The sequence below is a fragment of the Chenopodium album genome, chromosome 21 (assembly GCF_948465745.1).
Source record: "Chenopodium album chromosome 21, dcCheAlbu1.1, whole genome shotgun sequence".
Classification (NCBI taxonomy): domain Eukaryota; kingdom Viridiplantae; phylum Streptophyta; class Magnoliopsida; order Caryophyllales; family Amaranthaceae; genus Chenopodium; species Chenopodium album.
This window is the reverse complement of record NC_137854.1, coordinates 8001002-8028435: the sequence shown is the minus strand read 5'-3', so window position 1 is coordinate 8028435 and position 27434 is coordinate 8001002. Positions and strand designations below refer to the sequence as shown.

Sequence of the window (27434 nt, the reverse complement as noted above, 5' to 3'; positions counted from 1 at the left end):
GGTCGTGTTGTTTGGCCTCCAGGCTGCTATGAGTTATGGTTTCACGAAGGTAGTGGTGGAGAGTGATTGTCTTAGCCTTATAAACGCAATTGAGTCACAAGGTATGGGGGGGAGTAATTTACAGCTTATTGTTGATGATATTCATCATGTCAGTAGTTCCTTTGCTAGTATTTCTTGGAGTTTTGTTAGGAGGGAAGGAAATAAAGTGGCACATGAGCTTGCTCATTGTTTGCCATGGAAGGTAGGGAGTCGGTATTAGGTGTCTAATTTCCCAACCAATATTGTAACTCTTGTGGACAATGATCTTCCCGTGAATGAGAATTAGTTGCTCTTTGTGAGCTTTCTTCAAAAAAAAAAAAAAATAATTGTTAAATTATGACTCGAAATCTAGTAGGGTTGACTTTGAACGCATATATCTCTCAAACTACAAGGGATTTTGAGGTGATATAAGTTGGAGGTGATATCTTGGTTCAAGAGCTTTCCAACGATAGATCATATGCCCAATTCCGATAAGAAACGAAAAAGTTATGACCGTTTTACGAAAACCTGATGAAGCTGAAAATTTGCAACGAGGCTGCGAGCTATAGCTCTCGGCCCTATGAGGACTTGCGGAAGGCATTAGCTAGCTGCCGAGCTATAGCTCGGTAGTTAGGTTATTCTAGGATAATTGAAGGAATATTTCCTAAAATTATATCTTTTCTATGACGGCTATTTGAGTATACTTGGGAACAATCTTAGGGTTTTATTAAGGTTTCCTTGTGTTATAAAAGGACCCTTTAGTTGATCAATTTGATCATACCTTATTAAGCCATTATATTTAGGACTCCTTGTATTATTCTCTCGTTCTTTTCCATTGTAGTGAAGAAGCTCTCGAATCCCCCACTCGTGAATGTAGGTCTATTTTGACCGAACCACGTAAATCTTTGTGTTCTTTATTGCTTTTCTCGTTCTTATTTTTCATTGATTTGTTCCGCATTAACCAAACACAATTACACTCTTACTAATATCTTTAACATAAATAAAGATAAATATATTATTCTCCTAATGGGATCAATACAGAAAATATATCACACATATATTTTCCGATATTGATGATATCATATCTCTAACACTTATATTGTAATCAAAGGCAAGATGTAATATGTTCAAGATTATGATTTGAAAAAATGAGCATATATTTTTGTATGATTATGGAAAATAATTAACTATGTAAAACTAATTAAGTGGTGATCATCCAGGTCCATCAGTATCAAGCACACATAACATCAATTACCGGCTTATCGCTATATTATCCAGGCAAGACAGAATGATCATGGTAAAGGTACGTAGTTGCTAGTTTTCTGTTTCTGAAGTGAGTGAAGTCTGTACTTTGTACTGATTCATAATTTATAAATTGAATAAAAATACTACTATAGAATAATTATTAATTCAATGTATCTATATTACGAGTAGCTTGTACGCTATTTTCCCTTATTATAATTAATAAAAGCAAAGATAGTTAAAAGATCAAAATTTTTACATATATTACATATACTGATGGGTGTGTAGCGTTTGATACATAAAAGTTGGTAAATGTATGATCAAAGGACTGATTAAATAGCTTGAGTGATAGAAGGGGCACCCCTGGCCCATAAAAAAATATAAATAAAAATAAAACTTGAGTTCATGATTCAACGTTAAGACTTGGTGGATCCAATAATGATGAAACAAACATGCGACATGGAGTAATTCGTGATGAATACTCGTTTTTTTTATATGTATAAAATATACTAATATTTAATTTTAATTTTGGGCGATTTACTTTTAATAATCCCAATATTGCCATGCTGATACAACACATAAAAGAGTTCAGAGCTAACTTGAACAAAATCCATTTGCCCATTTGGAAGGGCATTTCTTGACATCTATATCTATACTTATTATATATTAAAAAGCGTTCCTAATACAAGATATGTGCCACGTGGCACCCTTCACACGTATTAGAAGTATGCCACATCACCGTAATATGCCACATCATCCATTGTAATATGAACGAACATGTTTCAATTGCAATAAAAATGTTTATCACAAGGTTTGAACACAAGACCAATGACAAATAAAGTAATGTTATTACCAACTTTGCTATCTTTTCATTGTGCTTCATATTCAATAATAATACACTAAATACTTTAATTTGTACTTTACAAGACATCAATTTGAGAGCGTTTATTTAATTTCATTAGTTATTATTGTCCACTTATTTTATGTAATTATATAGTTTATGATTTTATAGCCCATATAATATATGTATTGATATTCAAAGCAAATCCCGGTGCATCGTCCGGGGCCACACACTAGTTGTTCATAGAAAACAAGTTATACAACAAATTAGCTAGACTTGGCATTTGAATAGTCGTCAATCTATTCTACTTAGAATTTTTCTACTCCGTGGTCATTTAATTTCCTAATTGAAAAGCAACAATGTAGTTGGACTCCATCTATTCTATCATCTTACTACTCCGATCCGTACTGCATTCAATTTTCTAATTGAAAGCAACCAAATTAAATTGGTTAGACCTGGCATATATATATGAATAACGGTCCATTCATTAATTCTAGCATCTTGCTAGTTGCTACTATATTCAATTCAATTCAATTTCCTAACTAATTAATAAGCAACAAATTGATTTGACCTGGCTTGAATATCTCTTCTACTCAAGCATATTGCCACTACTAGTAATAAATTCCTATATATAGGCACTTAGGCAGCATGTTGATAAACATAACATACTTCACAAATAACAAAAATAGCATTCAAACACTTGTTTATGTACTAAACGCAATGAATCCTACTAGTAAACTTACCTTGGTATTTATTTTGCTTATTCATTTCTTAAGCCTATTCAACTCCGTCTTTCCCTATATCGTAGACCATGTAGCCCTCTTAGCGATTAAGTCTCAAATCACTCTTGACCCTCTCGGAGTTTTGAGCACTTGGAACAACTCCCTTCCATATTGCGAGTGGGAAGGTGTCACTTGTGGCACCAAGCATCCACATCGAGTTGTCGATTTAAATCTTAAAAATTATAATTTGGTAGGAACTCTATCACCTTATGTAGGCACAAGGTTATTAAAATCGGGATTCTACTTTGAATCGGAAGGGGCTCTCAGAATCGAATCGTAAAATCGAATCGTAGAATCGTAAGATTCTACGGCCATGTATAATCAAGACGTCATATCCAAATTTAATTGAAAATTTTTAAATTTTAAGTTTAAAGCCTAATTATTAATAGAAAATAGTTGTTTATCCACTAAACAACCAATAATTGACAATATATACTTATAAATAACGTTGTAGGCATGTTTTAAACTTATAATGTTTCGCTAGTTAAGAGAAATATGTAGAATCGGGTAGAATCGTAAATCGAATCGTATGACCTACATAAATCGTAAAATCGTAAGATTCTAAGATTTAAATCGGGATTTTAATAACAATGTGTAGGCAACTTAAGTTTCCTTCATGTACTAAATTTATACAACAATAGCTTTAGAGGCCACATACCACCTCAAATTGGAAATCTATTAAGGTTAAGGTCCCTAGAGTTAGTTAGAAACACCTTTGAAGGCGAAATTCCAGCCAACATATCTCGTTGCTTAAACCTCGAACAACTTCAACTATCAGGCAACAATCTTGGTGGATTCATTCCATCTCAACTTAGTCTCCTTACTAAGTTACTAGTTTTGTCACTTTCTTATAATCGTCTTAAGGGTGACATCCTTAATAAGGTCGTCATGAACATGACTTCCTTGCAAATATTGTTGGCTTCGAATAATTCCTTTCATGGAAGCATTCCGGACAATATTGGAGTAGCACTCCAAAATTTGGCTTACATTTATATGTCTGGAAATAAGATCTCAGGTATTATTCCTCCTTCATTTTATAACCTTTCTCGTCTTCAAGAAGTTAGTTTAGAAAAAAATCATCTCCATGGTACTCTTCCCTTAGATATTGGGTTCCGCCTTCCTCAACTCACCGCGTTTTTCATAGGTAAAAATTCCTTCCATGGAAGCCTACCAACCTCCCTCTCGAATCTTACTCAGCTTGAGAAATTAAGTCTTTATTCAAACAAATTCACAGGAAAATTCATTTTTAGTGCTAGAAATATGCCTAATTTGCTATTCGTCGAGATCAACTCTAACTATTTGGGTACTAGAGAAGCAGATGATTTAAGTTTTCTACAAACTTTTGCAAATTGTAGTAAGTTATACCGTTTGGAAGCTTCTTTTAATAACTTTGGAGGGATTTTACCTGCTTCTTTAGGTAACTTGTCAGAACTAACTGCATTTAATTTTCCATATAATAAAATTTCAGGAAGCATTCCATCATCTCTTTATAACCTTGTTAACTTAAGAGTACTAGGCTTGCAAGGTAATCGATTGACTGGACATCTTTCGCCTCAGATTCAGAAGCTAACTAAGTTAGAATTATTTGATTGTAATGATAACTACCTCTCTGGGAATCTTCCTAATTCATGGGAAAATCTCTCACTTTTGAGCGAGGTCAATCTAGCTAACAATAGATTTGAAGGTACGATTCCATCGAGTCTAGGTAGTTGTACTAATCTATTGTATTTGACACTTTCACATAATAGATTAAGTGGAACTCTACCTCCTCAACTATTTCATCCTTCATCGATGTTGGTTGAACTACGATTGTCCTACAACCAATTACAAGGAGTCATCCCGCTTGAAATTGAGCAACTGAGAAATTTAGTTCTGTTGGATATATCAGGAAATACTTTTTCAGGAAAGTTTCCTACAACCCTTGGTAGTTGTAATGAGCTTATTGAGCTAGATATAGGAGGAAACTTGTTCACCGGGGTTATCCCTCCGTCTTTTAAGTCATTAACTAGTTTGCGTTTTTTGAATCTTTCTCATAATAAGTTGTCTGGTCCAATTCCAAATTTCTTCGAAAATTTTTCACTAATAGGATTAGATCTATCTTTTAATGATTTTAAGGGAGAGGTCCCTCGAAAAGGTGTTTTTGCAAATTTAAGCGCCTTGAAAATTCTTGGAAATAACAAGATTTGTGGAGGGATTTCAGAGCTGCAATTGCCAACATGTCCACCTAGTGATGGTTCGAGAGGAAAGGGGATTAAATTGTCTGTTGCCGTGATTGCCATCATTGCAGTAGCTTCTTTGGTTACGAGTGTGTCTATAGTGTCATTAGTATACTTCCTATTTTGTTCAAGGAGGACACAACACAAACCATCTCAAGGATCCGAGTTTAACATGATAGAGCCCTTCTCGATATCCTATGACAAACTTCTCAAAGCTACAGATAGATTTTCGGAAGCAAATTTACTTGGTAAAGGTCATTTTGGGTCTGTTTACAAAGGAGTCATTGGTCATGAGAGCAATAATATGGTTGTGGCAGTTAAAGTTATCAGCCTTGAACAGAGAGGAGCTGCCAAAAGTTTCATGGCCGAGTGTGAAACATTAAGAAGTATCCGTCATAGGAACCTTCTTAAGATTGTCACGGTTTGCTCAAGTACAGATTTTCAAGGCAATGATTTTAAGGCTTTAGTGTACGAGTTCATGACAAATGGAAGTCTTCATCAATGGATTCACACGGATCCACATTTTAGAAGACTAAGCCTTCTTCAAAGGGTAGAGATTGCAATTGATGTGGCGAGTGCACTGGACTATCTGCACAATGGTTGCGACACTCCTATCATTCATTGCGACCTAAAACCAAGCAACATTCTCCTCGATGATTCCATGGTTTCTCATGTTGGGGACTTTGGGTTAGCAAGATTTCATTTGCGTGCAACTGCAAATAACAGTAGCTCAATAGCAGTCAAAGGCACGGTTGGATATGTAGCTCCAGGTAATTAATATGAAATAATAACACTAAAATCTAAACTTATAGTGTATTTAATTAATTAATCAGAATTTATAATTTAAGCACGTATCTTTTCTCTGCTTTGAAAAACTCTGTTTTGAACAGAATATGGCTTGGGAAGTATTGTGTCTAAGGAAGGTGACATTTACAGCTTCGGCATTGTGTTGTTAGAGATGATGACTTCAAAAAATCCCACTGATGAGATGTTCGAACGAGGTTTAGACCTTCATAGTTATGCTAATTCAGCAGCACTATCTGATCAATTGGTAAACATCATTGACCCAAGGCTCCTAGAGGATGGAGGTACAAGTGAAGGAAATGAAGGCGAAATTTTCACAAAAATTGACAGGAAACATAAGTGCATAAAATCTATCATTGAAATTGGAGTAAAATGTTCCGTGGAGTCACCACAAGATCGAATGAGGATCGAAGATGCTATTGGGGAGTTGCAAGTACTAAAGGATGCTCTCCTTAAACAACTACATGTCATTCGTGCAAAGCGCGTCTAGGTACATACTTCTAAATTTCATATCTTCTAGTATATGCCAAATTCATCACTTACAGTACTGAAATTGTTAGGCTCTTGCAGGAATCATGCATGCCAAGCTAGCATCAGAGGTATACGAGTCATAACTAAGACTACTGTGAGACATTAGCATAAACTAAGTGTAAGTTTTTGCTTTCGATAGTATGTTCTCTGTAATACTAACATTGTAACAAAAATGCTCAAGAATACATTCTTATTTTAAAATTAAAATAGTCAAGATTGTAATTTGTATCGAGTATTGGAGTAATAATGTTCATATCATTCATTGTTCGGTCTCAGTATATATATAAAGTTGAAAATCCTTTGTTATTTACATGTAAGTTATCACACTTGACAAGCTCGGTTCGTGTACATAGTTTGAAATCTAGGAACATAAAATTTGTAGGAACAAAATTAGAATGTTTATGGATAAAGTAAGGAGTGTAGTGTTTTTTTGACGAATTTTGACTGACTTATATTTGAAATATTAGCATGACAGTTACTTAATGCCGACTTGAAGTTAGTGGGGAGCTAGGAAAACAAGAAAAATAAGGTCATCAGATCAACATTACACATGAAATTATTGCTATAAACTTTATATTTGGCCAGTTAATCTTTATCAAGCTTTTATATTTAACAACATTATATTGTACATACAAGAATAATAAAATATTAAAAAAAAAAAAAAAAAAAAAAAAAAAGAATATCGATTGCTTTTTGATATTTCAATTCATCATGTTGCACTTTAATATTTCCTCCTATAATGTGCTAGTGTGCTACTCGTACTTGTATTTCCTCCTATATCCACATAAATTTTAAATTGAGTTGGAAGTTTGAACAATGGTAATCCAATGTCTCTTGAAAAGGAATTTTAGACCTAAAAAGAGAAAATAATAATAATAATAATAATAATAATAATAATAATAATTTTAAGTTATTTATATACTAGGGATTTATAGACCACTTCACTTCTTTTTCTTTTTTGTACTTCATGTTTATTTAAGGCTTGGGTTCGATTCTTAGTCCGATCCCTCTGAGATGAGCTCTCTTATTTCCACATCTTAACATGAGTGTTTTACGATAAAGTTTCAAAATTGTTTTGACCTGTGCGATTAATATAAAATACTTAAAGCAAATAAGCATAAATAAATGAAGGTTATGTAAATATTACGGGATGATTCTAATTAAATTATTGTCAAATAAAAAGGTTGAAAAGTAGACCTAATCAAATACGGTCCGAAAATTGTTGAATTTCGAAGATAATTTTGGGCCTGACCTAATTTTTTTTTTTAAAAAAAAAAAAAAGGGGGGGGGGGGGGTTTTGATATCCTAAAATTTCATTTTAATTAAAATTTTAACTCCGTTTAATTTTGACCCAAATATTCTATTATTACCCAAAATAGCAAGTTTGGACATTCCTTCTCAATAATTGAAAGATTATGTCTCCTAATGTTTTTGCAGCCCAGTATTGGGTCCAGCCCAGCCCAAATCCTTGGCCTAAAATGCGCCAATTTTGTTGGCAAGTCCGGCCGTGATCATCTCTAAAAAAAACAATTTAAAAAAAAAAAGGAGTACAGTAAAAGATAAAAAGATCAACGTTGTATTTCACTGATATAATTTTTTGTACTTGTACTACTTTTAGTGACGCCGCCTAATACATTCGAAATTATTGAAGTGTAAAACAAATGCAGCCTGCAGTTTGTGGGACCCCCAAGACACGAGGATATTTGATCATGATTGTATTATTGGGATATATTGCTAACATCAAAGTTGATATTGTCTACATAATTAGGGGATCCACTCATATAGTGATCAACAAGTGTACCTACCTTAATTTAATTTTTGATGGTTACAAGTTGTGTTGTTGATAAGTATACTTATTATTAGACATGAGTGCATGACCTTTGTTTATTATGTGTGTAATGTGTCCCTTAATATAGAAATAATAAGGTGCAAGTAAGACGAATTAAATTTTGTTGGTAAAATTCTAAATTTGAGAGTTAAATTTGAATAACACAATTTTTAGGGGACACATAACACATGACACTGATATCTTTATATTACTTCGTATTTAGTGCGTAAGACTTTGATATTTATCATGTTTCTATGCATATACCTCCTAATTGACGAAGTTTTTGTTGGATATATTTATAAAATTAGTGACATACATGACTTAACAAGCAATAATTCACTAATAATAATGATTAATTCAAAAGATGACACTTACTATAAAAGGTGACACACAATCTTCAAATAAAAGACTACAAATAATTTTAAAAATAACATTGATCAGATTTTGTTGACTAAAAAAAAATCACGTAGATACGTCCTCAATTCAAAGCTAAAATCAAGTAGTGGATCAAAATAAAACAAACAAATAAATAAATAAAAGGTTATTCATCACATATAAAATCCAATTATATTGTTAAACAATCATAATCATAAGGAGTCCCAAAAACAAATGGTGCAAGGTACCCTACTTAAAACGATATTAAATGCAAGATCACGAATCAAAATAAATCACCACCTTAACAAAAATTTATAGCACCAATCCTTGAGTTGGCCAATTTGAAGATTTTGAACAGTCATCAATAGTAACACGCATTGACAATATAAGATGGAAGTTTCTCTTTCATAAGTAATCAAAAAGTTGTTTGCCGGTAAAATTTGTCTCTTTAATCCCCTTTATCTTTATATGACCATTCCCCTTCTTTATTCTTCCTCCTTTACATTTTAACCCCACCCCACTTTAACTTGAACTTAAATTAAATCCTATAACCGTTGATATCATTTTCATATCATTCAAACCTTATTCTTTATAAAATTCATATCATACCTTATATTAAAAACTTCGCCACCTCTTTTTTTTCCTACCCATTTCCAAAGTTTTCAACTCAGATCAAAAATATCACACAAATTTAAAAATAGAACATGGGACTCCTAGGTGACATAATAGGCAAAGTCAAAGACAAGGCGTCAATAGGCAAGGCAGCACTCCTCTCCCGCAACCACACCACGGCCGCGCTCCGTCTCACCGTGTTACGTGCCACAAGCCACGAGGCCGATACACCACCTCAAGAATCCCACCTTGCGGCAATACTCGCCGCAGGAGAAGGTCCACGTACGGCAGCAGCCGTAGTGATCGACGTTCTCATGCGGCGACTTCACAAGACATCTTCATCAGCAGTAGCAATAAAATCACTATTAGCTCTCCACGTCATTGTCCGACGTGGAAACTTCATATTACACGACCAGCTTTCAGTTTACCCCGCAACTGGCGGGCGTAACTACCTTAAACTCTCCGATTTTCGGGACAACTCGTCTCCGATAACCTGGGAGTTGTCCACGTGGATCAGGTGGTACGCCAAGTACCTGGAGCAGATCTTGTCTAGCTCCAGGATACTCGGGTATTTTCTATTTTCGACGTCGTGTAGTCTCGAGAGGGAGAAGGGTAAGGAAATCATCGCCTCGCTTTTATGCAAGGACTTGTTAAGGGAAATCGATGGATTGATAAATGTACTGGAGGAAATTTGTAAGAGTCCTGATTGTGTTCATTTAGAGGGTAATAAGTTGTTACTAGAAGTAATGGGATTAGTTGGTGAAGACTATTTTACTACGGTAGATGAGATTGTTATTCGAGTTGAGGAATTCAAGGAACGATTGAGTTGTTTGAGTTTTGTTGATTCGGTTGAGTTGGTTTGTGCTCTAAAGAGGTTGGAGGATTGTAAGGAGAGACTCGGATCTATGTTCAAGGTAAATGGGTCGGGTTTGGTTGAGGATTTGTGGGGGTTAGTGAGTGAGATGAAGGATAAGGTTGGAGAAGTGAAAGGGTTTAAGGAAGAGAAGATGGTGCTAAGTTGGGGTAGGTTCGAGTCGGCTCGGTTCGGGGAGCGGGTTAAGCCTCAAGACTCGGTTCAATTTGCGTCTAACCGGTTTGCGTTTCAGTTTGCTTATGGTGAGCTTGTAAGGTGAGGTGATCTTGGTTAATTTAGGAAATTAAGGCTTCTTAATTACTTTTTTTTTATTTTTTTTTTTTTTTTTGCTTTTTGGGTGTAATTGGTGGGGGTATCAGGTATGAGGGAGGGGGTTTACTTTTTGTATGTAAATCTCTATTTTAAAATTTGTGACTAATTTTTGTCTTTTTTTTAGATTGATAATTGATTTAAAGGGATGATATGTTTGTATACTTTATTATTGAATTGTCAACTTAAGTCCTAGTCTAAATTTGGGAAAATTTTTCTTCCCCTATATATTGTATGTACTATGACTACTACTCTGTATCTCAAATGTAACAATTTTCGTATAATATTTAATGTGCTTACAAATATTAAAAAATATCTTGAATGAGAACAAGTATTATGGAGTAGTATACAAAAAATTGAAGACAAATAAAAATATTATGATTTAAAGTTTATTTCCTTATATTTGTTGAAAACTTATTATTAAAGTTTATTTACGTTACAAAAATTCAAGTTATTGATATGTTAATGAATGGGTGAATATAACAGCCGAACATCAAAGATGGTAAGAGTACTAAAGCGAAAAGTAATAAGAAAATGTATTACATCGATATGACAAATTTGGATGTTAATGATTGACCATTTAAATTCAAAGCCGAATGTTGCTACAAGCATGACGCGCACACTACTAATCTTCTATATTAGGAGAAAGCCACTGCAAAAACCTACTAGAGCACCAAAATGATGTGTTTCATGACATATTAACCACGTAATTAGCACTAGTAATTTAATGCTAAAGTATTATAAGTCATTTAATTATTATGGAGTGCATTGTTAGGTTGTGTTAGGTAAAATAAATTAGTACTATATGTCTGTAATTATCATTAATTTATTTGCCATATCGTCTATTTTTATTAAGTACTACATGAAGCAAAATTGAATCATTAGTCATATAACGTAGCCTAATAGATCAGAGTAGTAGATAAATCTTCTAGAATGAAAAATGTGAAACAAGAAATGTTTTGGATGGGCTATTATGTGAAACATAGAGAATATTTCAAAATACCAACGTTTTGTAATTTTAACTAAAAAATAATTTACATATTGAAATCATAAATGTCAAAAAAAACTTACAATTGAATATTTGAATGAACTTATTGTCATCGTTATGCAGATGAACATGCTTTGAGCAACAAGTAGATATAGTGTATCACGTTTACATCATCCAAAAAAATCCCCATAACTATTAAAGGTCGTAACTCTAATGACAAATTGACAACATTATATTTTTTATCATATCCTTAAAGATAGAAAATATATTAAGGTAATCCTAAACACCAAAAATGGTCATGATTGTAAGTAAAGGTGTCAATTCGGATGATCGGATTGGGTCTAATAAGGTTGGATCGGGTCAATTTTTAAAGTTAAGTTGTATTAAATTATTATGTTCAAGCGAGTCCAAATCTAAATCGGATATTTTTCGGGTCGGTCAAATCGATTGTGCTTTTGACACCTCTAACTTGTAGGTTTGTTCATGGAACATGTGTTGGTTACGAAAAGTATAGATGTAGTCATTGGCGAGGTAAAATCTCGCTACTTGTACTTTAATTGGTTACTAGTCTTTTTAATTACATTTGATGACCAAGGTAGGCCAGTGGGCCGGGTTATAAATGTTGTACATCAAGTTGATGGGCCTTCTATTTCTGGCTTATTAATGAATAAGAGTATAGTCTCATTTACACTCTTTGATCAAAATCTCTAGTTCTCAACTACCTCATTAACTCAAAATATTCATTAGATGCAAAAATACGTCGGTAGCAAACTAGCATGTCACATCGTTTATCTTCTCTGGTGTAACTGTCTTAAATACGAGTATAAGCCGCACCCGCAAATTAAAAAAGAGAGTACACTTAATCAGACCGAATGAGGTTTCATCCAAAACCATTTGGCAATAAGAGAATTAGCCCGTAGCCTTCCAAATTGTTTAACTCTCTAAACTTTTATCAATGTAGGACGCTTATATGTGTTATTTGGTAGGATATACTTCAACAAATTATTTCTATAATTCATTCTTAACTTGATAGGGTTTACAATTTACTCCGTATCCAAGTAGTACAAATGTATAATCATGATCGTGTTTACGCTTCAGGTGTGAGTATGACTATACTATGTTCTTAATTTGAACACAATCAGGCATCTGACCTGATGACACTTCTTAAGGCTAAATCTCATTATAAAACATATTCTTCGTACAACAATAGAGTAAATACAAATGTTTAGACATCAATCTTACTAAGTTTCTTTGAATTTGGCTCATTTGCATCAAATAAATTGGGAAATTGGCTTTGGCTTAGCTTGTTTCACACCAAACAAATTATCTTACCTTTATATTGCTTAAACTAAAGCAAGCTCATTTACAACTCTCAAGACCAAATAACACTCATAAATCAACTTTCAAGTACTTAATTGATGCAAAGTACTCAATTTCTTAAGATAAGAATTTGTCCCTTGGTTATTAAAAAAATACCCATTTCTTTGATGAGTTGTCACAAAACTAGTATAAATAAATCTTATACTTGCGCCGTAATAAAATTGTCACAATATATACTAATATAATTTATAACGGATGGAGCATTAATTAAAGTATGTCGTCTAATTATGCTCCCAAGCGAAGGACTAAATCTCAACGTTCGATTCAGGCAACAGCTTGATTTCGAAAAGTGCATGCTATATAGTCTCCCACTTATCTACATGACTGCTTGCTTTGTTAGCCTGCGATGTGAGCAAACATAACACAATATTAGTTGTTATGTAAGGAAGTTAAAGTTTAAATAAACCATATACGAAGTATATATATACAAGTTGTAACAATAAGAAAATTCGATCCATTTATAAAATGACATATACATATATACAAGCTAAGCTAAGAATAGGGTCATGTTGGATCTGATCGAATTTGTTACCTCTTTCTCCCAGTTGCATCTCAGTGTAATAATGCCTAATATCACTGTTTGAACTGCAGTTCCTATAATCATTCCGCTCCATATACCCTATATATTCGATCATAAATTTGTCAAATTTTCAAATATTAGTTGTATTATTGAATTGAAATGAAACAAGTTAGAGCGCTAGAATGTGAAAAGGTAAATATTTTACGTATACGTACCATAACACCTCCATGTACTGTCCATCCCAGCAAAAGTCCTAGAGGGATGCCTATGAGATAGTAACTACCAATATTAACGTACGCCACAATACTTTGCCACCCTGATCCGACCGCAACACCTACAAGGAAAATAAATAAATAAATAAAAACCTAAAGATTAAGTACCACAAAAAAGTTTTTAATCTTGTTACCTTGCATTTTTATATAAGTTTCTATTTTCTTTTTGAATTACTACGTAGTATTTCATTTTTCGATTTAGACTGATGTTAGGGTATTACATGTAATTTATAAAATGGACTATGTGACGTCAAGTATTTAAGAGTTGATTTATAATACGTGGTACGTAGTATTTAGAGATAACGATAGTAAAGCATGTTGCATACAAAATACACTTGCGGCACACAAGCTAGACCTACTACGTACATATGTGTTTTAGAAATTTAAGAACTTACCGGAGAGAACGGGTTGGAGACTGTTGAGGAGGATGGTGAAAGCCAAAAGGACAGAGAGTTTATCAACCTCATCAAGAACAGGTTGGCTGTTTGAGAAAATTAAAGCCAATTTGTCGTGGAAAACCATAACCAAAAGCCAGAAGACAACCCCTATTGCTACGGAGGTCGTGGATGCTACTATGGTTGCAAATCTAGCGCCTTTTCCATTCCCAGCTCCTAGTTCATTCGCTACTCTTACACTGTTTATTCATCATCAAATTAAAATTAATTATACCATTTTCAATTTATGAAACATGCAAATTGTATAAAATTGTGTAAAATATACTCTTGAAAATTGTATAAATTTAGGAATTCATGACAAAAACACGCGTAAATCAGTGTAATTAGTGTTTATATTTTGATGATTTCTTAACTTTTTAAGATTTTTAGGTGTAAATTTAATTCTTGTATGTAGCCCTAAGGGTTATGTATAGCATTTTCCTAAATTAAATAAAATAATATAAATTTTACGGTTGAATTTTAAAATAACTGTATACATACAGATTTACATATATGCAAATATTGATACATACAAACATTGAAACATGCAAAAGGAATTACTAGTTTCTTTTTTTTTTTACCCCATTGGATTATTGAAATGCAAGTGAAAAGTGGTGAGACCAAATGTAATTGGTGAGAGAGTATAATAAGGTCTCATAATACGACTAAGTGTCTATTGTATGGGGCAAACGTGAAAGGACAAGCCAAAAACAAAATTGAGACAAATTATATAAAAACAAAAGAAGTAGTTTCCTTTAAAAAAGAATCACAAGTAACAACGAAACACGTACTTGGTCATCAGTATATCACTACGTACCCTAATTATACTACCTCCGTTTCTTTTTAGTTGACACGTATTCCTTTTTAGGAAGTTTCTTTTTAGTTGACATGTTTCCTTTTTGGGTAAATTTTTTACCTTGCATTTACAAGCTACCCACTTGCTTTTTCATTCTCTATCACTCTCTCTCATCGCCTTAATATATGTGCCTAAATCAAACCCGTCAACTAAATAGAAACAGAGGAAGTATATACCTGGGCAATTAAAAGCATAACAATATATATTAGGGTAATTAAGCAATTCAAAATTTCTTACATACCCAACACCAGCAAAGAACGCAAAAGGTATCATTATTTCCCACTGGTTGATGCTAGTGCTACAAAACAGAAACAATGAACCAAAATGCTCAAGTTAGAAAAAGAGCTTATCAGAAATTCGACAGAAAAGACAGGAAAATTAAGGCTGAAAACGAAACTTGTATCATTGATTTTACAGTAGTAGAGTAGTACACTTCCACATGAATGAAGAATCACCTCACAAATGTCACGTAAGTTTTCAAAAAAATTGCATGTACTAGTACTTAGCTGTCTGTGGGACTAATATTATTGAACTTTATTGTTGGCTATTTGTTGCACCGTTATTTTCAATGCAATATCGTGATTAAAATATTCTTCAAGCTATGTACTCCTTCCGTTTTTAAATACTTGCTCCATTTTTCTATGCACGGAGTTTTAGGAGAAATTGGAGAAAGTAATAAAATATGGAGGTTATGAGGTAGTTGAGAAAATTAAAAAATTGTAAAAAGCAAAAGTAGTGGAAGAATATGAGGAAAGAGAGTATTATGTTGGGTCCACTAAGTATGGTAAATGAATTAAATATTGTAAAAGCTTTCCAAATAAGGAAATGGAACAAGTATTTAAAAACGGCCAGAAAAAAAAAGTGGAGCAAGTATTTAAAAACGGAGGGAGTAATGTATTTCAAATATACGAAGTATGGAGTAGAATTTATTGTACAATAGTACGGAGTAATATTTGTTGTTGTTACCCAAGATTTTGATAAGGTAGAATAAACCAATTTATAAGTTTGAGGTCTTAAAATTATTATACTACCTCCGGTTCAATTTACTCGCAACAAAGGGATATTATTTGTCAGACATAAAATATTTCTTTGTTGCGAGTAAATTGGACCGGAGGTAGTATATCTATCGGTTTATTGGTTTTTATACAAGTAATATAAGAAAAATTGTTTGAACTCACTCTCTTGTTCTCCTCGCCAATGTGGGTAATTAGATACATAAAGTATGGCTTATTTTGGGCATCTAAAATATTACTCCGTACGTTGTACTCCGTAATAAATGAAGTTTCATTAAATGGGAGACTACTTATAGTGAAAATAAAATTGACATTGAACTTAATTCATATCATCATACCATATTGACAAAGCATCCAAAGCGATATCTGCATTCTTCAAATTTCCTGTCATCAACATCAATGCTGTAGAGTACCAGTACTCCAAACTGCCCATGCATGCAATACACAAATTAATGTTGACAACATTAATGATGATTCTGTCATTGACTGTAGAACAAATTTTTAATTGCAAAATGCAAGATGATATATTATGGCTCCATTATAACCATTTATGCTTCCAAGAATAATAAATTCTTATGGGTTTTTTTTTTTTTTTTTTGATTTAATTCTTATAGGTTAACAATATAAGTACTAAGGGCATGTTCACATTTACTGAACTGAGCTGAACTGAATTGAACTGAACTGAATTGAGCTGAAATGAATATTTTATGAGAGAGGGAAATTAGGAGCTAAACTGAACTGAACTGATTGGAGCTGAACTGAACTGAACTGAAAATAAGTAAATGTGAACAGGCCATAAACCTACAAAATTTTTATGTGTACCATGCATGGTGCATCTAGAAAATTTCTGAACAATACTTTTGAATATAAATGGTGCACCACATCTATACTTTTGAACATTTACTAAAAATTTCTGAACAATCTATCGAAAATTTTGAACATTTAGTAAAAAAAAAATCTGAACATCGCAAATTTTGAACATTTAGTAGAAAAAAAAATTTGAACAATTGCAATGCACCCAACTATACTTTTAAACATTTAGTAAAAAAAAATCTGAACAATCGCAAATTTTGAACATTTAGTGAAAAAAAAAACTGAATAATCGTAATCTACTCGTAGTATATTAAATATAACACTACATAATAAACATCAATTTTTGAAAGAAGTTTGTCTGACTCACAATAATTCAATAGATTTGTAATATAATAAAATGAAAATTTCTTTATAAAATATAAACATATAAAATTGCAAATTTATGTTCAATGTTTGTGACGTGTTCATTTTTTGTAAAGTGTTCAATTTTTTTTATTAAATGTTCAAAATTATAATCGTGATGCACTTATTTCTGAATGCACCATGATGCACATAATAACTATTGGTGACCTCATGGCGACTGCTCGATCCAAGAAGAGGTCTTTCTCATCAAGTAGCATTTAATATATCTTTTAAATTATTACTCATATTAAATACTTGAATTAAATTTTACTTAAAATGAGAAAACAAAATTGAATGTAATTTATATAATGAGTTTTTTTTTTTTTTTTTTTTTTTTTTAGTATTCGTGCATTAGTTCAAAATGATGCAAAATTCAAAGTGTTGTAATACAATTACCAGATCATGACGCCGGAAGCAGCAGAGAGCTTGATGAATTCCCATAGACCAGAAAAGGCTTCCATAGAGAAACCAGCCCAACAAAGGGGACAACCACCCCAAAAAACAATGTATCCAAACAACACCAAAGCTTGTATCCACCAAGCCAAGCACAAAGCAATGGCTACACCCACTACACCCCACCCAAGTACCGTGACCAATATCCATGAACCAATAATTTGAAACACGATACCAACTATCGAAACCCATGCCATGATCCCGGGCTGCAGTTGGCTTTGAAGGAACGTCTGCAACGGGAAGAGGAACGGGAAACATAGGTGCAATGGTATTAGACACAAGGTCACTGTCCCGGCTAGATCCGCAACATGGTCCGGTTGACCCAATAGCTTTAATAATTGGGTTGAAAAAATGAACAAAGGTAGTAGAATTATAGAACATGTGAACAAAACTATCCATGACCTTTGCATGTACACACCCAACATGTAATACTTTTTTGCACCATATGCCTGTCCACATAATGTCTCCAGTGCACTTGCCATTCCAACCTATTAAAACCAATAAATCACAATTATAATATATGATCGAATTTCGCACATTTGACAAACACGCAAGTCAAAAGGAGTAGTTTCTTCTACAATTTTCGCTTATTAATTTCATTGTTTTCATATTCGAATAACGGTTCTATTAGTATTAGTTTAATTAAGCTAAGATGTTGAGTCCAGGAACAACCCACATGTAAGCATTCTCTTATCCCACACTAAAATACTAAAAGGGGAGTGTAGTGGTAATGAAATCCCACATTGAAAGAATTTAAGAGAGTTACCACTACAATATAAAGCTAAGGGGTTACTCCTCTCATTGACATGGTTTTGAGGTCGAACCTCCTTGGTCTTGTTAAGTGGTGAACTTGCACTCTCTCAGGTCGAGTGCGGCCCAGACTAGTTTTATACTCCCTCATTAAATTATTAATATAAGGAGTAGCTTCTACACTCTCCTATTCTTTTCTACTTTCTCCGTTTTCTTTTACTTGCAACACACTATAAAAGGAAAGATATTTTAGAGAAAAACTATACTATATTCCTTACTTAAAGCACATGGCCCACTAAATTACACTCCTAACAATCACTCATCCTATTTTAAAGTTTATTATATCATGTAAACTCCACCTTTCTTAATTACCGCGCTAAAGGATGTTGATAGATATTATAGGATATTATAATATTTGTCGCAGAGTAGGATATATTTGTATATATTTGTGATATAGTTTGTATTCTTATCGTACTAGGTTTCCTAACAAGATTAGGACTAGTATTGTAACACTATATATATTATTCAATGGTACACACTCCAACCCAAGGAGTTTTCCCGAAATCTAACATGGTATCAGAGCCTAGATTTTTTTAGGGTTCCACAAAATTTTTAATTTTCTAAAAAAATCCGATCCTTATCAGAGCCTATGATGGAGTGGCTCAGTCCATCACTCAAATTCGACCTCTACCCGGATTTGATGAAGCAAGATCAAGAATTTTGTTAGAGGAGTCTCGAAAATCGGCAAAGGACAACTCCGGGCAAGCGTTTCTCACGCAAACAACCAACACCACCACCACCACCGCGGCAGCCGCCCAGCAGCAACCACCGCAACAGCAAGGCCGGGGTGGTGGTGGCGGAGGACGTGGCAGCAACAGTAAAGGCCGGGGTGGAAAACCCAAGGGAAAGGGCAGGGGCCGTGGCCAGACACAGCAGCAGCAATCGGCCCAAGCCCAGACCACCCCACCTAATCCGTCAGGCCCAACGCAGCAACAGTTATGGGCGAGCTTCCAGCAATGGGCCCAGCAGGCAACATGGGCCAGGCCGCCAACACCTTTTTCTGTTCAGCAGCACCAACAGTCCATTCTTGGACAGCCTAGACCTCAGCAGGCCTATACGGCCCAATATGGGCAGCCCATGACTCCAACAGACTTGGCTTCTTCATTTTCCACAATGACACTTCCAAATCCCGACAATCAGTGGTACGTGGATTCGGGTGCCACATCTCATATGACAAATAACGCTGGTAATCTCTTACCCCTGTTTAATTTAAGCACTAAAAATCATATTTTAGTTGGTAATGGTCATCGTATTCCAGTAACTGGTTATGGTCATGGCTCCCTTCCCCATCCTAACACACCTCTTATCCTTCGTGATGTCCTCCTAGCACCCCAACTCATTAAGAACCTTATTTCAGTTCGTAAATTTACTACTGATAACTATGTGTCTATTGAGTTTGATCCTTTTGGTTTTTCTGTGAAGGATCTTCATACGGGGAGGCTAATAACGAGATGTGATAGTTCGGGAGATTTATATCCAGTCAGAACCACCAAGTCCACTCCATCAACCTGCCTTGCTACTACCCTCAATGCCGTTTCCCCTTCTACTTGGCATAGTCGTTTAGGACATCCTGGGGCTCAAGTTTTTAGCTTTCTTAAGTCTAAAAATCATATTTATTGTAATAAGGAGCATGTCTCCCATTTCTGCAATTCATGTCAATTAGGAAAACACACTCAACTTCCCTTTGATAATTCTAATAATACTACAGTTTGTGCTTTTGATATTATACATGCCGATTTATGGACTTCTCCTATTCGTAGTACTCAAGGTCACAAATATTATTTAGTTTTATTAGATGATCATACTCATTTTGTGTGGACCATTCCGTTAAAATACAAATCTCAAGCTTTTCACTCTTTTATCAATTTCCGAAAATATGTTGAAACCCAATTTGAACGTCAAATTAAAAGCTTTCAATGTGATCATGGTAGGGAATTTGATAATGACCCCTTTAAGCAGAAATGTATTGACCATGGGATGCTTTTTTGTTTTTCTTGTCCACACACTTCTTCACAAAATGGCAAAGCCGAGCGTATGATTCGTACTCTTAATAATATTAAGCGTACTATTCTTTTTCATGCGTCTCTTCCCCCTTCGTATTGGTTTTATGCTCTTGAAACGGCCACTTATCTCCTAAATATTTTGCCCACAAAAGCTCTTAAAAACAATACTCCTGCTTTTGCCTTGTTTGGAAAAACTCCTTCGTATGATCACATTCGTATCTTTGGGTGTCTATGTTTTCCTAATTTATCCGCAACAGCTCCACATAAACTAGCTCCTCGGTCTACACCATGTGTTTTCTTGGGCTATCCTATTGACCATAGAGGGTATAGATGTCTTGATCTCACCACAAATAAAATAATCATTTCCCGACATGTCACCTTTGATGAAGCGACTTTTCCTTTCCGAAATCTCGCTCAATTCCGAAGTAAGGATTATGATTTTTTAAGTGATGATGATACACCTTCACCCCATTTGTTGCACCCCTTACTCCATAGCCCGCAACAAACCAACCCAAACACACAAGGCCCAACTGCCAATCCTGTCAGCCCACAAATCTCCCCTATCCAACATCCCACACACGGCCCACCTGCCCAGCAGCCCAGCCTCGTGTCACCTGCCCACCAGCCCAGACACACGCCTGTCCAGCAGGCTACTCCGCAGGCTGGCTGCGGCAGCCCAGTCCCAGCCGCGAGTAGCCCGCGGACCCCACTGCCCTCACCTCCCACGGCCAGCAACCCCGGCCCAGCCACAGCAGCCTACTCTCCGCCACCGATGCGTGGCGTTCCTCCCATACAACCAACTCGGCCACCACCTCCCTCGCCCCGGGTCACCCGTAGTCAACGGGGTATTTTTAAACCCAACCCGAAATATTGTAACCTTACAGTTCAACCTTCGGGTCCCACTCTTCATAAATCACCCCTTCCAAAGTCCTATAAACAAGCTTTAAATGACCATAATTGGAATGTGGCGATGAATGATGAATATGGTGCTTTAATTAAGACAGGGACATGGGAATTGGTGCCTAGGCCTGCGGGGGTGAATGTTGTTAATTGCATGTGGCTATTTAAACATAAATACAAGTCTAATGGTGACCTTGAAAGGCACAAAGCTCGTCTTGTATGTGATGGCAGGTCGCAGGAAATTGGTGTGGATTGTGATGAGACTTTCAGTCCGGTAGTTAAACCGGCCACTATTCGTACTGTTCTCAGTTTAGCTATGGCTAAAAAGTGGTCGATACATCAATTAGATGTCAAAAATGCATTTTTACATGGTGACTTGCAGGAAACTGTTTATATGCGCCAACCTCCGGGTTTTATTGATCAGAAAGCACCCACTCATGTTTGTCGACTCCGCAAGGCTCTCTATGGTTTGAAACAAGCTCCCAGAGCTTGGTACCAACGCTTTGCAAATTTTCTCATCAAATTGGGTTTTGTCATCTCTCAGAGTGACAACTCTCTATTTATTTTTCGACAGGGTGATGATATGGCATATTTGCTTCTATATGTTGATGATATTATATTAACTACCTCTTCTGACAAGTTGCGTGCAGGGATCATATCTCAGTTACAAACTGAGTTCCCTATGACTGATTTGGGTCCGTTGAGTTATTTTTTAGGGATAGCGGTAACCCGTACTCCCTCTTATTTGCTACTTTCACAGGAAAAGTATGCACATGAGATTTTAGAGCGTGCAGGTATGGGCTCATGCAAGCCTGCAGCTACTCCAGTTGACACTAAGTCAAAACTTAGTGCAGATGCAGGACCACCATTTCGGGATCCGACTTTGTATCGTAGTTTAGCAGGTGCTCTTCAGTACCTCACTTTCACTAGGCCAGATATTGCCTATGCGGTACAACAGGTGTGTCTTTTTATGCATGATCCTCGGGAACCTCACTTTGAGGCATTGAAACGCATTCTGCGTTATGTTCAGGGTACCATTGATCACGGCTTACATTTATATCCGACTGTTTCTCATCGACTTATTACTTACACTGACGCTGACTGGGGAGGTTGTCCCGATACCCGACGTTCCACATCGGGCTATTGTTGTTTCCTTGGGGACAACCTCGTGTCTTGGTCATCTAAGCGTCAGCATACTTTGTCTAAGTCGAGTGCAGAAGCAGAATATCGAGGCGTCGCGAATGTTGTCTCAGAGGCATGTTGGCTTCGTAATCTTTTACTTGAGTTACATTGTCCTCTACGGCAGGCTACTATTGTTTATTGTGATAATGTCAGTGCTATCTACCTTTCTGGCAACCCGGTACAACACCAACGCACCAAACATGTGGAGATGGATATTCATTTTGTTCGAGAAAAGGTCGCTTTGGGACAAGTTCGGGTTTTGCATGTTCCTACTAGATATCAGTTTGCAGACATTTTCACCAAAGGCCTACCACGAGATTTATTTCTGGAATTTAGGTCCAGTCTTAGCGTTCGCCCTCCTCCCGCTACGACTGCGGGGGTGTGATAGATATTATAGGATATTATAATATTTGTCGCAGAGTAGGATATATTTGTATATATTTGTGATATAGTTTGTATTCTTATCGTACTAGGTTTCCTAACAAGATTAGGACTAGTATTGTAACACTATATATATTATTCAATGGTACACACTCCAACCCAAGGAGTTTTCCCGAAATCTAACAGATGTATTGTATCTAAAAGAAAACGGAAAAAGTATATTTTTGTTTGAAATCTTCTTTTAAATCATTACTCCGTACCAATATATACAGAAATATTAAAGTCATGTCGCGGTGTGCTAGACACATTTAATGTGTACATTGGGACTATTAAAAATTAGAAGTTTTCAATTACATGAAATTAACAATTATTAATAAAAAAAAAAAAAAAAAAATGTGTCTGGACAAACATCAATAGTCAAAAGATGAACATAAAATAATGAAGGGGGTTCTTTCATTCTCTTACGCCAATACGCCCTCAAAATTCCTTCCCATTTACATTTTGCTATCTTCAATGTAGAATATTGAACATTAGTATCTTTAATTTCGTATAAAAATTTGATGTTATACTACTTCCTCCGTTCTTTATTACTTGACCCGTTTTGACTTTTACACTATCCACCAACCCACCTTTGAGTCTTTGACCGTCTTTTGTGAATTATATGTAATAAAAAAAAAAACATGTTCATGTGGAATCTTATTAGAATCGTCTAAAGATGGCTATCACAATATATAACTTTTATAATTTTTACTTAAAAGAATTAAAGTTATTGATGATTAAAATTGTAAATCGGCAAGCTAATAAAAGAAATAATCAAGTAAAAAAGAACAGAGAGGGTATGAAGACAAAATTAAAATTTGAAATGAATCTAGTATGATCCACGTGGTGATAATGTTTTTTTCTTATTACTCTAAATAGAAATCACAAAAGACAACTAAAGTTTATAAAGTTTGACAAAATAAATAATACAGAGTAAATAGGCAAGTAAAAAAAATTGAAATAACTACTCCTATTTTTCTTTTCAACATCCAATGCATTAGAAGTTTGGAACAGATACTATTTCTTCAAAGATAGTACGGAGTACTGCAGATGGAAACAAAAGATTGGTAATATGCATTAGAAATTTTAATTTGTCAAGTTATTTTATTTTATTTTTTTTTGAAGGAAAATTTGTCAAGTTAATTAATACTGTAGTTTACAATGAAAAAGGGTTGGTATTGCGTCTTAATTAGCGTCAAATTAGTGGTTAATTGCTGATTTGATTTGAGTCATACTCACATATAAACACCTAATTATATTCGTTTGACACGCATTTAAAAAGAATAAAAATAAATAAAATAAACGAGAGAGAAAGATTAAGTTACTAATCACAAATTATTTTAATAATTTTGTTCTCCTAACTTTTTTTTTTTTATTTGTTTAGAGAGTCACAAGAACGAATCATGAGACTCAATCCCATGATTCATGATCATCTGGATACAGAAAAGGAGCTTTAACCACTTAACCTATCTTTACTCTCTTCTTCTAACTTCTCTAATGATTATCATTTCCATGTTACAATTATTACTATTTTTTTTTAAAAAAAAAAAAAAAAGAAAATATATAGAATTTTGACTATACTTATAACTTGTACCTCCGTAAGCTGTATGTCACTTAATAAGGTTCACTTTAATAAATCGAATCAAATCGTGATATCACTAATCTGACGGAAGGTTATGTTGACTAGATAGGATTGATCGTCTTATTATCTCACATTAATTCACAGAAAAAATTAAAAATTTCTTTCTATTAAAAATTAAAAATTAAAAGTTTTTTTTTGACAAGGATTATTAAAAAGTTACTCCGTTATAAGAGTACTTTATTTTTTCAGGAAAAGTTTTAATTTAAACTGATAAGGAGTACATAAAAATGTTACTCCTTCGCAACTTTTTTTTTTTAATATAATCCGTAACATTTTGGTTATTATGCATAAACCATTTTTCTCTTATAAAAGATTTCAAATGTGAAAAACAAAAAGGAAATTTTTGTTTTTTATTATCTCACAAAAGCACGAAAATTGCTTTTACCACCTCCCAAAAAAAACACTGAATCAAGAAACAGCTCGTACTCTATATAAAAATTGAGTAAAAGAGTGTAGTACGTAATACCAATAGACCACAAGTAAGGCCGACGATGACGTTGGAACCGAGGGAGATGGCAGCGAGTTCAACATCACCGATGTGGCCGGCGAAGGACTGAGCGATCACGAACAACGTGTAGGCCGCGATACGAGTAACGATAGTCGGACCAACAATGTGCCATAGCTTCTTAGATTCAATCCATACTCGCTTAGAAAGAGCGAGGTCATCGTAATAATAATCATAATTTTGTGTTACTCTTTCATTATTTGATGTTGAATCATCGTTATTTTCTGATATCAAAGGAACTGCTTGATCTAATACCATGGTAGCCAGATTTACTTGCTTGAGAGAAATTACACGATAGAGAGAGGAGGTTTTTTTTTCTTTGGGATATAAGAATGAACGATGATAAAAACTTTGGTCAATTGATTATGAAGTTATACTATAAGAGTAAGACAAATTTTTTTAAATTATTGGATCAAAATTTTTGACTAAGGATGTTATAGGAACTTTGGTCACGTGGTACACACTATGTTAATACTAATATACATTACTAAAAACAGCTAATTAGCTGTCATAACTCATAAGAAGAACTAAAAAGAGTACTCCCTAATAAAATAAAATCTACCATACTACAGTAATTAGTAAAGGGTTCCGTCTGACAACTTGATTAACAAAAAACGTTACAGATTATGACGTATATATGTATCGCTAAAGACATATTGCTCGAAATTTGGTTTTATACTCTATCACCCTCTCAAGTCCATACTGGCCAAATTGCTTTTAACTCACCTTGTTTAGATTCATGAACGTGAAATAGCATAAGTTGTTCAAACCAATCCGATATTCATCCTAATTGAAAGCAACTTTAAATCTCAATTGTGGGCAATTATGGGTGTAGTAAAGGTCTCCTCATACTCAATGCTTAAAAGTTCAAGTTTGATCTGATCCACTTACTAAAAACAAGGCTTTAACTTTTACTTGATACATTTAATTTAATTTATTTGATATGACAACCTACTTTGATTTTAAATGTAGTTAAAAGGGGGAAAAAAACACTCACGCACACTAATGTTAAACTAATTTCTTCACATACAATGTCTCAAAAAAAATAAAAAAAATAAAAATAATCTTCTCATACAAATATATATACCTAGTTTATAGAAACACAAACAACTTATGCCACATGTTACATCCTTCAATATTTCTTTTTTTACATGTATGTTTTCTTTCTAACGAAAAAAAGAGCTACTTCGTACATTTTTTTTTTTTAATGTTATGTAATTCATTTCCTCTAACTTAATGTTTTCCACAAGTATATTCAATTACCATCCCTTTCATTATCTCCTTTCTCTATTCTTATTTCCGAAAATATGTCTTTGTACTTATCTTTCATTTATACATGTATTGTATGTCTTTGTACATCTAGAAAATTGGTAGGCTGCAACTTGCAGAGAAACTTTCAAGCTACAAGGCCTACAACTACTTCGGTCATATATGACTATAACAAACTTTATTGGTATTAATTAAGAGCCTGTTCTGATTTACTAAATTGGGCTGCAAGTCAGTCATATACTCAGTATGACTATATGGTCTATAACTACTTCAGTCTCTAAGTTTCAACTGGCAAATGCCCATCAAATAATAGCTTGTTGAAGGGTTGTAATGTAATTTCAATACTGTTATGGTTGTGAAAATTTAAGTTGAAAAAAAGTGCACGAAAATTGAAAAAAGAGAGCCATTATTATTGCAATGGAATTATGGGAGGTTGTCTTTGCAGGGGAACTTTTGGAAAAGAGAGGCATTATTGCAATGGGGGGTTGTCTTTGCAGGAACTTTAGGAAGTAATACACACACAATAAATAGATGGGAAGTTCTTTAAAATGAGAAGGATTATTGTGCAAACTAAATGCACATATTTTTCAAACTGTATGTGCAAATATAACTTGGTTGAAATTCGATGCGCATAAATTTTGAACTAAATGTGGATAAGTTTACTTTTAAATGTGCATATTGTGTACTCCTTTAAGGTTGGCCTGATGGTTAAAAACCCTCCTTCCATTTCCGTGAGAGGGGTTCGATTCTCACCCCAAGCAAAGTTCGTGGGATCCCTAATTTCCCCCCACTTGTAAGGGAATAGGGAATTCTCTTTACCAAAAAAAAAATGTGCATATTGTTCACTCCTCTTATTTTGGGCTCTTTTTCCCTCGCTCATCCTCTGTTTCCATTAATGAGTTGTGGAACGACATTCATTGGCGTTGCCGGGAGCTTCAAAATGAAAATCGATGATCTAAAATAATAAAGATCAGATGATCATATCATAGTGCTTCTACCGGAGGGAAGGATTAAAGGCAAGGAGATAAATAATCATGATTAATGCCGCGGAGAAGAAAATGACAAATAAAAGAAGCCACTACATTGTAACGATCTGATTTAGGGGTAAAAATAATATAAGTACTGTAAAAATAAATTAAG

The 27434-nt window shown here is 34.5% G+C and overlaps 3 protein-coding genes across 3 annotated transcripts; 2 read left to right on the top strand and 1 right to left on the bottom strand.

Moving 5' to 3' along the window:
- Positions 1–2821: 2821 nt before the first annotated feature.
- On the top strand, positions 2822–6475 carry LOC145600280 (uncharacterized). The gene is made up of 3 exons (XM_081656201.1): positions 2822–3098; positions 3482–5869; positions 5990–6475. The coding sequence occupies exons 1-3, from the start codon at positions 2822–2824 to the stop codon at positions 6391–6393; spliced, it is 3069 nt and encodes a 1022-aa protein (XP_081512327.1). The 3' UTR covers positions 6394–6475.
- A 2771-nt stretch (positions 6476–9246) lies between these two features.
- On the top strand, positions 9247–10485 carry LOC145602268 (putative clathrin assembly protein At4g40080). Its single transcript, XM_081658449.1, has one exon. It carries the CDS (start codon positions 9342–9344, stop codon positions 10380–10382), a length of 1041 nt encoding a protein of 346 aa, XP_081514575.1. The 5' UTR covers positions 9247–9341; the 3' UTR covers positions 10383–10485.
- A 2301-nt stretch (positions 10486–12786) lies between these two features.
- LOC145601202 (protein DETOXIFICATION 27-like) lies at positions 12787–25434 on the bottom strand. The gene is made up of 8 exons (XM_081657159.1): positions 24987–25434; positions 17507–18051; positions 16234–16320; positions 15124–15180; positions 13988–14226; positions 13536–13654; positions 13333–13419; positions 12787–13141 (listed from the first exon to the last, which is right to left on the bottom strand). The coding sequence occupies exons 1-8, from the start codon at positions 25281–25283 to the stop codon at positions 13097–13099; spliced, it is 1476 nt and encodes a 491-aa protein (XP_081513285.1). The 5' UTR covers positions 25284–25434; the 3' UTR covers positions 12787–13096.
- Between the last annotated feature and the right edge of the window lie 2000 nt (positions 25435–27434).

Bases quoted from the DNA above. Each gene is read 5' to 3' on its own strand.
- LOC145600280 (XM_081656201.1), top strand. From the start codon at position 2,822: ATGAATCCTACTAGTAAACTTACCTTGGTATTTATTTTGCTTATTCAT. The intron at 3,099-3,481 runs GCACAAGGTTAT...AACAATGTGTAG, and splicing joins AACTCTATCACCTTATGTAG to GCAACTTAAGTTTCCTTCAT. The intron at 5,870-5,989 runs GTAATTAATATG...TGTTTTGAACAG, and splicing joins GGTTGGATATGTAGCTCCAG to AATATGGCTTGGGAAGTATT.
- LOC145602268 (XM_081658449.1), top strand. From the start codon at position 9,342: ATGGGACTCCTAGGTGACATAATAGGCAAAGTCAAAGACAAGGCGTCA.
- LOC145601202 (XM_081657159.1), bottom strand. From the start codon at position 25,283: ATGGTATTAGATCAAGCAGTTCCTTTGATATCAGAAAATAACGATGAT. The intron at 15,181-16,233 runs GTATGATGATAT...TCTGTTTTGTAG, and splicing joins TTGGATGCTTTGTCAATATG to CACTAGCATCAACCAGTGGG. The intron at 14,227-15,123 runs GTATGTAAGAAA...ATGAATAAACAG, and splicing joins GCGTTCTTTGCTGGTGTTGG to TGTAAGAGTAGCGAATGAAC.